This window comes from Balaenoptera acutorostrata, chromosome 11 (genome assembly GCF_949987535.1).
Source record: "Balaenoptera acutorostrata chromosome 11, mBalAcu1.1, whole genome shotgun sequence".
NCBI classification, from domain to species: domain Eukaryota; kingdom Metazoa; phylum Chordata; class Mammalia; order Artiodactyla; family Balaenopteridae; genus Balaenoptera; species Balaenoptera acutorostrata.
The window spans coordinates 66,813,997-66,825,662 of NC_080074.1; the positions used below are offsets into that span (position 1 = coordinate 66,813,997).

Genomic DNA, 11,666 nt, shown 5'->3' on the forward strand with positions numbered 1-11,666 from the left:
CCTCCCACTGGTGCAGGTCCCATCCCTATTCTTTTGTCTCTGTTTTTTCTTTTTTCTTTTGCCCTCCCAGGTACGTGGGGAGTTTCTTGCCTTTTGGGAGGTCTGAGGTCTTCTGCCAGCGTTCAGTAGGTGTTCTGTAGGAGTTGTTCCACATGTAGATGTATTTCTGATGTATTTGTGGGGAGGAAGGTGATCTCCATGCCTTACTCTTCCGCCATCTTGAAGCTCCCCCAAGATCATGTTTTTTAATCTCTAAATATATCTGTTCACCTCTCAAAATCATTTATTTCTTAGTCTAAGAATCTTTCTGAGTTTCAGCTTTTTTCTCTTCTATTGTGTTGGTACACATCTCACTCTCTCCCTCTCCCTTTCCTTCTCTCTCTCTCTCATTATCCCTCACTTTTTCTCTCTCTTTATTCCCTTCTCGAAGCTAATTAGAGTCATTGCAAATTTTTTTTCACACACTTTAAGTACCAAAATAGCTGAGATTAACCAATGACATGGAATAGCTGAAGTTATCCAATCCACTGATGTTCAATAATTCTCCTTGATTACTAAGTTCTCCTCCTTGATTTATTTGGTTGTGCTGGGTCTTAGTTGCAGCAAGCAGGCTCCTTAGTTGCAGCTTGAGGGCTCCTTAATTGCGGCTTGCCAGCTCCTTAGTTGCAGCACGTGGGCTCCTTAGTTGCGGCAGGTGGGCTCCTTAGTTGTGGCTCATGGGCTCCTTAGTTGTGGCACATGAACCCCTAGTTGTGGCATGCACGTGGGATCCAGCTCCCTGACCAGGAATCAAACCCGGGCCCCCTGCATTGGGAGCATGGAGTCTTAACCACTGCACCACCAGGGAAGTCCCTCCTCCCAGATTTCTTATTAATACATCTTTGGACTTATACACAGGCTCTGAATATTCATAGGAACATCATTATGGATACTTCTGTGTATCATTTCCTGTCTCTTTTCCTTGGTTATCTAGTTGTTTTACTCTTTGTTTAAGTCTCCATGTTGAAGGTGACTGTGAGAAGGGAGAGGAGCAACAGATCTAGTCTGGTTTCATTACAGCTTCTACTGGAATAGTGAATTCACTTTAGGGGTCAGCTGGAGAATGAACAGGGATGATGGAAGGAGATCAAGTTTCAAGAGATGGAAGGAGGTACAATATGGAGTTAAAACCTCAGGTATAAAATGAAATTGAGGTTATTTTCAGTATTTCCATTATTTATGGTATCTCCCATTAGTGCAGATCTACATGAATGGTCTTCTGGGAGAATTTGTGACCTACATGGACCTTTGGACATCATAGGGATCTGGTCATCACAGGCATCTGAAATGCCCAGCTGTGGTGCATTTATAACACTTAGTCCTGGCCAGGCCATCATCAGGGCGTTCAGGTACTTCAGAGATCCTGTTTCAGAAAGAAATAGAGAAACTGAAGTGGATCCAGTAGCAAGGAGGAGGATGAAGCAAAAAGAAGGCAGAAGACTGAGAGAGACAAGAGAACTTAGAAGATTTCTACAATTTAACTCAATTGGATTAATCTCTGTTGCAAGCCGATTATTAGCAAGGCACTATGAGGAGCAAAAAGAGCATTGTCCATCTTGCTTAAGAAAAGGGAAATGGGAATAAAGTTAATATAGAAAAGAGAGGAAACAGATAGGCCTATAGAAATACTTCTAAGTAAATTCGTTAAGACATTGGGATAGCTTGCTAAGTTGTAACAGAGTTACCAGCAGAGGCCTCCAGGGACTCACACTAACAATTAGTTGTCCTTCCTTAAAAGTCATTTACATCTGTCCTCAAAATATCTTTCCATCATGGATCCATATGATTTTGTCTACACAACTTTGTTAAGTAATACGTGGCAAAATTTTATTTCCTATTACCTCCCAATATGATTCCTAAATTCCTCAAAGTTCATGTAGATGTGTTAGTGAAAATCATTGAGTTCCAAAGTTACATGTCACATTTTAAAACCTTTAAAAATGCCATAATTCCAGGGCATTATGAATAATATGTGAAATAAGCAGGGAAAACAATTATTCTTTTCCGACCATTTAAGGATTTGGTAAGAGCCTGGCCTGTCTTTATAATGATGGGGTTAGTGCAATAGGATGCAGGGTCAGAGAGGCCTGGAGAACAAGGGATCTGGTCTCACAAGGTCTTTCTAATTTCTCTCCTTTTTGCTCCTAGTGAAAGGACCCACTGTAGTTTCCTCTCTTTCTGACATTCCTGCTGTGCGACAACTATTTGGTTCTCTTCCTGTGCACTTACCAAAATCTTCCAAACAGCCCTGCAATTGTGCATTCTCTCTGATCTCTGGTTGTGGACGACTGGGATCTCACTAACAAGGATCTCTGTAGATCCTGGTTGCCCTTCTATTTTAACAGGGCTAATTCAGGGCTCATCCCTCATTGATTTCTGGGGCTTATCATCATGTCTGTATTTTTAAATGATGAATGGCCCTATATTACATTTTTAAATCTGATTTCTAAATTCTCTTAGTTTTCCTATTTAGTAAAAAGTTATGTTCTCTCACTCTTAGTTAACAAAGAGAAATTGATTAGCCACTTTAGGGTGAACTACCCATTCTCTGAGCTGGAATCAGATGGGTGGATGCCTTTGCCTTCTTCCTGCAGGTTGCCTGTTGATCTACTCCTATTTGATTAGGAGAATTTTCAGAGTTGGAAGAGGGAATACAAGCCTTATAAGTACTAAGAGCAGGCTTTTAGTTCCCAGCCTTGAGAAGCAAGGGCAATCTTCACTCAATCCTCAAATAAGCCCCAATTAGTTTACACTTTTTATTGTATGTATTTGATTTCAAAATTATTGCATATTGGCCATTATGGAATTTGGAACCTATAATCTATTCACACATTGTCGAATTGGGAGCAGGAATTTCTATCTTCCCTAATAAAGATTGAAGAGAAACTGCTTTATATCCACTAACAATTCAATTTACTAAAAGAACATCTTTTTATGGCTACTTTCTGCCTCTTAAAGTCTTTTCAAAATTTAGATGTAATTTCAGTTTTATACCTAATTTGAAACATTTTGGGCTTAACTCAGGTTCTCACTTAGAGTGATCATTTTTTCTTTTACAAAGATGCCTTTTTCCAAGAACAGCCTTTTTTAATCTGTCAGTCATTAGCAAATATTTTTTTTGCATCTGATATTTTTTCTTCTTGTGCACATTTTTTCCTGAGTACTTTATTATTTCATTATTCTTCAGATCCCCCAATATTTTATTGAAGCCCTATTAGAGCTCTTAACCATATCATATTACATTTAATTTGTAAAACATCCCTGCCCTCAACTGTACTGCATGCTCTGCCAGAACTTAACAGTATTTGAGAAACGCATTTTTAATATGCAGATTCAGTTTTTAAAAGGCTTTAGGAATTTGAGGATTACAGACATTTAAAAACATGAATGCCCTAATTAATATTTTTCATTTAATCAGTGACCTACAAAAGGGAACAGTAGATTAAAATTTGTTGAGCACTTTTCCTATTGTAGATATTGTTCTGTGTGGTTTACACGTATATTTTTATATAAATATATCTTTTGATTGAGTGAATAATTTCCTCCTAATCTTCACAACAACTACACAGACAAATATAGTTTTCTTCATTTTACAGATGACAAAACGGGTTTGTAGGAGTTGATTTTTAAGGTTTTGTCATGGACAACATTAAATAATGTAGAAAATTGGAGCTCAGATGGTCATTTACTCCACTATTCCTTCAGCATACATATTCAATATATTGAACAACTACTATGTCTTAGGCAGTGTGCCAGGAGATAGGGATGTAAAATCTCTACAGTTAAGGAGCTCAGGAACAAGTGCAACTTCAAATAGGCTGACATGGGAAGAGTTACTGAAGATTTCACTATGGTTGCAAGACTTGAGATTGGTCTTGTAGAAGCAAGAGTTTGTGAAATGGAGAAAATATATAAAGACTGAATTCCAGAAAGAAGACTAGCTGGGACTTGGAGGCTTAGGAAACTACAGTGTATTTGGGAAACAAAAGTTGTAGCTGGGGTATAGGGTGTCTGTGGGAGAGTAGGGGAAGATAAAGAGTATTTATCAGCACTTAATAGCAATATAATACAGAGGTTAGAAAGAGGGGAGTGGAAAGTGACTTCATGGTTTTTGATTTAGGTTACTAAGGGTTCAGTTAATACTGTTAACTAAGGAGGAGATTAATACAAAGAGCCATCCATGCTCCTAGGTGCACTGATAACTGTGCAGACTGCTATCTGTCCTTAGTCTTTTACTAGACCAAATCTAAACCAGACTTGACACACTGAAACTTTTATAGAAATATTCTCAAAAACCTACAGAGCAGGAAATTACGCCCCTTAGCTAGTCATATTATTGTTTAAAAGCACTTTTGGGACAGGAAGTTCCTCTAGCTACCATATCTGCATGCCCTAACCTTGAAAGAAATGGGAAACCACTGGCCACCATAGAGGGATTCCCCAGGATGAACTTCCTTAAGTGCCTTGAAGCTCCATTTTAGTGCTTTTTTCCTTCCATCACCTCCTCCCACTTCTACTCCCAATTAAAAATATTAATATTCTCTCTGGGTAAGATCTGGTTACTCATATGGCCAGAGGCACTGCCTCCGTGGTGATTTAGAATGTCATTTTCTGAACTTATGTAATAAATATGCTATTTAATTACTCATCTTATTGCATTCTCCTCACCACCTCAACTCAGTTCTCTATGCTCGTAGGTCATTTTAGTCTCCTTTTAATTGTGAAAGCAAGATTGCAGTATAGGTCTGGAGAAGAGCAACAAGGAGGCTTCTCAGCTACTTTAGGCATTGTAGGCCTTAGGCTACCGAGTGGCCCAGGAAAAAAAGCTTACCAAGTGGTCCCCCTCAAACATGACAGCTAGGGTACCTCAACAGATGGTTGGGAGCCAAAGCCCCAGCCAGTAACAAACTGTTTGCCTGGACTTCTTTAAGACATCTTGGAGGTAGCTATAGTCTCAAGAGGTTATTGGCAGTGGAATTGGGTGCTCAACCATCACTCAATCACTCTGCACAGGAGGCACTTTTTTTTTTTTTTAATTATTTGCTTTATTTATTTATTTATAAATTTCATTTATTTATTTATTTATTTATTTATGGCTGTGTTGGGTCTTCATTTCTGTGCGAGGGCTTTCTCTAGTTGCGGCAAGTGGGGGCCACTCTTCATCGCGGTGCGCGGGCCTCTCACTGTCGCGGCCTCTCTTGTTGCGAAGCACAGGCTCCAGATGCGCAGGCTCAGCAAATGTGGCTCACAGGCCTAGTCGCTCCGCGGCATGTGGGATCTTCCCAGACCAGGGCTCGAACCCGTGTCCCCTGCATTGGCAGGCAAATTCTCAACCACTGTGCCACCAGGGAAGCCCCAGAAGACACTTTTGAGGAAACAAACAGTTCTGCGAGATGAAAGAGTGCTTTCATGTTCAGTCTAAAGAAGAGAAGTCTATGGGACTTCAGTGACTTTAAATCTCTAAATCACAAGTTTTTTCACCCTTTGTGAGTTCCAGCTGCCTTTTAGAAGTTGATTAAACGGTGGACTTTGCAAGAAAATAGTTCTCACACACACAACATTTCCTATAACCTTTCAGAGATGCATGAGTGGACATTCTGAAACATATCTATTGATTCCCTTGGGTCCATGAACCCAAGTATGAATATATCTACCATAAGGTTTTTCACCCAGAAAAATGATGCTTTTCTGCTTTAAGGTCATGAAATGAGTTTTTTTTTTTTTGTAAGTGAATGGTGTTTGTTTTTTTAATTTATTTGTTTTATTTATTTTATTTTTGGCTGCACTGGGTCTTTTTTGCTGCGCACGGGCTTTTCTCTAGCTGCGGCAAGTGGGGGCTACTCCTCATTGCGGTGCGCGGGCTTCTCATTGCGGTGGCCTCTCTTGTTGTGGAGCACAGGCTCTAGGCGCACAGGCTTCAGTAGTTGTGGCGCACGGGCTCAGTAGTTGTGGCTTGTGGGCTCCAGAGCGCAGGCTCAGTAGTTGTGGTGCATGGGCTTAGTTACTCCGCGGCATGTGGGATCTCCCCGGACCAGGGCTCAATCCCGTGTCCCCTGTATTGGCAGGCGGATTCTTAACCACTGCACCACAAGGGAAGCCCATGAAATGAGTATTTAATCCAAAAAGTAAAGAATTAGAGTATACAGAAGAGGAACCAGATTTCAAGCTGGTAAGATTTGAAATTACTAGAAGCCCGTTTTATTTAAAGCAGACCTGTAAGAGGATATTCAAGCCTCACAGAGGCTGAAACTTTCTAAGAGAAGAACTTACATGATTTTAAACAAGTCTGGTGAGTTCCCTTACAACATGAGTGAACTAACCTCATCCCTAAAACAAACGTACTCTACAAAATAAATAAGCAATACGATGCTAAGTATATTTTCTTTCCTGTGGTCATAGCATGCTAGGAAGGCAACAGAAACATAGTGGCTAACTGTTGAATTATTCAAAAGTGTCCTGGCCCCTTTGGTAAATATGACAGGAGTCAGAGTCTTACTTTATAATGAGACATTTTCCCATCAGTCTAGTCTACAGTAGCACACTCTGTTCATTGGTGCTCCTGTGGTCATGTAATGTAGACTTCTCTCAACTCACCAGCACTGTTATTTGAGAATTCAGTATATGTGTATAAGCAGAATTCTTCCCTCTCAGGATCTGCCAGACATCATTGTGACTCACAGTTTCTTTTTTTATACCCAAAGCTCTATCATATTTCTTTGTTTACAATTTTATTTCCATGTATGTGATAATATTACTAATTATTGGGACTTTGATGGGTCCAGTAAATAACACTACTCCTCCCTTCACTTCTTAATCAACTGAGAAATAAGGTAGAGTCTGCAAATGGAGGGTAAAATATCAACTTTATTAATACCAATGCAGAAATTTGAGCAATTGGACTTCCTAATGCCAAAACACAGAGTTAAACAGACTTATTTCCCTGTAGCTGGCAGCTATAGGAACATTGCCTCCCCAAACAGGGGTAGGGCCTGCCCTTAAGAATGCCACTCACCCCCAAGGGGAAGGTTGGAGGAAAGAGACAGATACATGTGGTCGGTTTTCCTTCTAAAATCAGGTAACCACTCCATCTCCCAGGAGATGGTGTGAATGAAGGAGAAGGGAAGGGTCAGGAGTATGGTGCTACTATAGTTCCTTTCACGTGGAAGGAAACATCAGGAATATAGAAGAAGTTATTCCCCACCCTACCCACCTCTAACCATATCTAACATTATGTTCTCTTGCCCCATTGAGTCTTTGGTTAACCAGGGGTGTGGTGTATCAAGACAGTCCTACTTCAGCCTTCATGTGGCTGCTCCTCCAATACAAATCATTGCTCTGTTGAAAGGCTCTTGGAGCTTTTCAGCAGTTCTATTTTGCTTGCAAACAGTTCTAAAATGGATCAGAACAGTAAGTTAATTAAATGAAATCTGAAGTCAGTCTAGAGCACAGCTGAAAATTCATTCCCTATTCTTTTCTCCTTACCAAACTGTGTTCAGCTACACCGTCCAACATAACAGAGTTTCTTCAATGAGATTATATCACATCATTAAATTACAATAATAAATTTGAGGTTCAAATATGATGGTGGGTGTAAACTATTTTATAAACTATTGTTAATTTAAATGAGAGTACAGACCCTCCAGTCTTTAAATAAGAAACCCAAGGAGTCATGAGTGGTTATTTATTTTATCTCTATGCACTTGGCAAAAGAAAATCCCATGATCCTCTTCTGGTTTAACAAAGAAATCTCACAAGTATATGTACCTTTTAGAAATCAGAGAGATATCAATCTAAATATTACCATAGCCATAATTAAGACCACCAATAAAAATTACATTTTAGATGTTCGAGGTTAGCTTTACAGCACATAGCAACAATTTCTGATGTCCAGTCTTAGAAGATTCTTAGTCAGAAATAATATTTGCAAGTACTTGTTTTATGTTACAGAATAATATGAGCTTATTTGAAGCTAAAGGAGAATGAATGTCTTCTTATTTTCCTGCTGGTATTTCTTCAACTAACAGTTATGAGGGAATGTGGTTTCAAATAAAGGTGCTAGAATTCAGTTAGTTATCACAGACAAAATTAAAAATCCTAAGAAAGTAAAAATATACACTATAAAAAAGTGAGGACAAAATAAGTTTATTAACAAATGGAATGTGTGAAATGTAAAGTTTCACACATATTCTATAAAATGCAGTACACACATAACTTAGTAATATTTAAATAAACATTCATCACCTATGGTATAGATGACAAAGAACTAACAAGGTCATCAGACAAAACTTCTCTCCCAGAGTGACCCACCTGTTCAGACCATCCTCCGTGGAAAAATTCTTCAAACACCATGAGAGTTTCTCTGTTATTTGCCACAGTGATTCAGTGACAAACATCATTACCAGCCAAGCAACAAAATGAGGTAATATGTGATTTTCAGGATATTGTACCACTTAATTACACAAATGTTTGATTGATTAACCCCTGATGGTAGTTAACAAGGCACTTGATGCCAAGTATCACCGAATATTCCTTCTGGCACAATGAACCACAAATAAGCATTTATACTGCTGTATAATACACTACTTTCCTAGTGATTCCATAGGTTGAACTTCAGTTTCTTCTTGGTCAAGTCCCAGCTGTCTAAGCTGTCCCCAGCTCATTTACTTCTGTTGCCCAGACTCTGACCTCAACTTCAAGATATGCACTGGGCCCAGGATTCAAAGCCACATCTTGGATTAAACAGTTCTTTGTCCCTCCCTTTTCTCGTTCTGGGCCCCCAAGAGGAGAACTTCCAGGGGATCATTCCAACGTAGAGATGATGGGAATGGCCTACTGCCCAAACACTGCCTAGACGTATCAGGAAACACCTAGAGGGAATGCAGAGCTGAAAAGAGTGAGAGTAATGGCATAGGTATCTCCTAAAATTAAGATAGGCAACATGAGAGATTTAAAGACATGGAGAACAGAAGGGAGTTCAGCCAAAGGTAGCTCAATGACAGATATCCACCACCAGAGATGAGAAAGGGAGAGGGAGAAGAAAAGAGTGAGAAATGGAAGTTAGTGGGGAAACCGGGGAAAAAACAACAGAGGGGGGAAATTGAGAGTGTGTAGAAAAGGGAGTGGAAGAGAAAATGAAGAAGAGTGGTTGGCAGAACTGAAAGTTAAGAAGGAATATACTGTCTATAAGCATCTGAAAGTGGAAGGGATCTATCAAATATATACTAACTCCAAAATAAGATGAAAAGTAGGAGAGATTTAATATGAACATAATGACTTCCTAAAAGTTAAACAATGAGAAAAGAGCATGAGAATTCTGAATGCTTGTTCTTTGATTATAGAAAAAGGAAAAGATTTACTCCTATTAGTAAAGGGGCAGATTGAAGTTGTCTGAAGGTATATCCAGAAAGATTGAATTTGTGCCCTGCTCATAACTTCCCTTTTCTCACAGGGATGGTTGGATCCTTTTCACCCAATGATGCATAGATGTAGAGCCCTAAATTCCAACCCCAGCAGGAAAACTATCTCCTGTTAGGAAGCCTGCAAGTGCTCACAACCAGGCCCCATCTCCAGCATGCACAGCGTGGGTGGTTAATGCAGCAGCAGCAACCAATGGGAGAGTGAGTCTGGAAAGAGGTAGGATGACTGGGAAGAGTTAAGCATGACGGTTTCCAGACATATGAAAATCATTCTCACGTAAGGGACAATCCTGAGGGTTAGCATGTTTTTATTTTCTCTAAAAATTCAACCCACTCATTGTTTTAAATAGGTACAGTAAGACTGAGCATTTTTTTCTTCTAGAAAAATACACATTCAAATATCTTTCAAGTACGTCCTCAATATGATCTTCTGTAAACTAATAGCTACCATACCCTTCCCTCAAACACTCCATTCCTCTGTTTGGCATGGGTTCTGAAAAACTATCTTGTTTATTCACTTCTGAATACATTTTGATTAAAGGCTCATTCTTCAACATAGAGGATCCTGGAGTGGATACTTTATTTGACTTGAGGCCTGATTAAACTAGAATAAAGTATAACCAACACTTCCTTAATTTTTGATACTGTGATTCCATGGATGCAGCCTATAGTGACCCTGGCATTTTCACTGCCCCATAATGTTGCCAATTAAATAATGTTTACTTAATACAAAACATTTACCACCACTCATCCATATATTATATTATATTATATTATATTATATTATATTATATTATATTATATCCATCTATGTTAGCTGGGTTTCTGTCCCCAATGAGTACCTTGCATTACCCTACAGCTGTCTCTCTTGTGCTTTTCCTGTCCTTCCTCCTCAAACAGGTCCAAGCCATAGGACCTAAGGAATGGCAGCATGGTGACAGACTTTCTCCTTGTGGGCTTTGAGCAGAGCTCCCCTTCCACTCGGGCATTGCTCTTTGCCCTCTTCCTAGCCCTCTACAGCCTTGCCATGGCCATGAATGGCCGCATCATCTTCATCACCTGGACAGACCCCAGGCTCAACAGCCCTATGTACTTCTTCCTTGGCCACCTGTCCTTCCTGGATATCTGCTTCATCACCACCACCATCCCACAGATGCTGATCCACCTGATGGTGAAGAACCATATTGTCTCCTTTGTCTCTTGCATGACCCAGATGTACTTGGTCTTCTGTGTGGGTGTGGCTCAGTGCATCCTCTTGGCTTTCATGGCCTATGACTGTTATGTTGCTATCTGCCACCCACTTAGCTATGCCCAGATCATGAGCCAGCAGGTCTGTGTGAGGCTGGTGAGTACTGCCTGGTTCTTCGGGCTGATCAATGGCATCTTTCTTGAGTATATGTCATTCCAGAATCCCTTCTGCAGAGACAACCACATGGAAAACTTCTGCAAGGCCCCCATAGTGATCACCCTCTCTTGTGGAGACCCCCAGTTTAGTCTGAGAGTCATCTTTGCCGATGCCATCGTGGTGCTGCTCAGCCCCATGGTGCTCATTGTCATCTCTTATGCCCGCATCCTGGCCTCCATCCTGGGCAGAGCCTCCTCCTCTGGTCTGGGGAAGACCTTCTCTACTTGTGCCTCCCATCTGACTGTGGTCATTTTTCTCTACACCTCAGCCATGTTCTCTTACATGAACCCCCGCAGCACACACGGTCCTGACAAAGACAAGCCTTTCTCTCTCCTCTACACCCTCATCGCCCCCATGTGCAACCCCATCATCTACAGTTTTCAAAATAAAGAAATGAAAGGGGCCATGGTGAGGGCCCTTGGGAGGAGCAGCCTTTCCCAGGCAGAGTCTGTCTAGTGGGAAGACTCCTGGAGGGGAAGCTCCCTCCTCCAGCCCTGACAGTTGGGTAACTCTCCAGTGCTGAAAGGCTCCAAGAAAGAGCATTCATAGCTTCCTTTGTACTAGCATCAGACCTGGAAGATCCTATTGATGTATAATGCTCATCTGTCTGATGTAACTTTAAGCACTTTTTCTCTTGGCCCTTCCTCAGGAGAATTTGAGACTTTCCTGAGTGATTTTCTTCTAAGTTACCACAACAGGATCTATAAACACATAAGTGCACTTCTATTTCATTTTCTTTCTGTAGCACTTTTATATGTTCTTCCCAGCCTGAGTTCTGCATATATGTTTAGGAGTAAACTTTTTTC

General features: G+C 40.4%; 1 protein-coding gene across 1 annotated transcript; it reads left to right on the forward strand.

The window, feature by feature from the left end:
- Positions 1-1,157: 1,157 nt before the first annotated feature.
- Positions 1,158-11,316, forward strand: LOC103001112 (olfactory receptor 10AD1-like). Its single transcript, XM_057557547.1, has 2 exons — positions 1,158-1,175; positions 10,369-11,316. The coding sequence occupies exons 1-2, from the start codon at positions 1,158-1,160 to the stop codon at positions 11,314-11,316; spliced, it is 966 nt and encodes a 321-aa protein (XP_057413530.1).
- Positions 11,317-11,666: the final 350 nt, after the last annotated feature.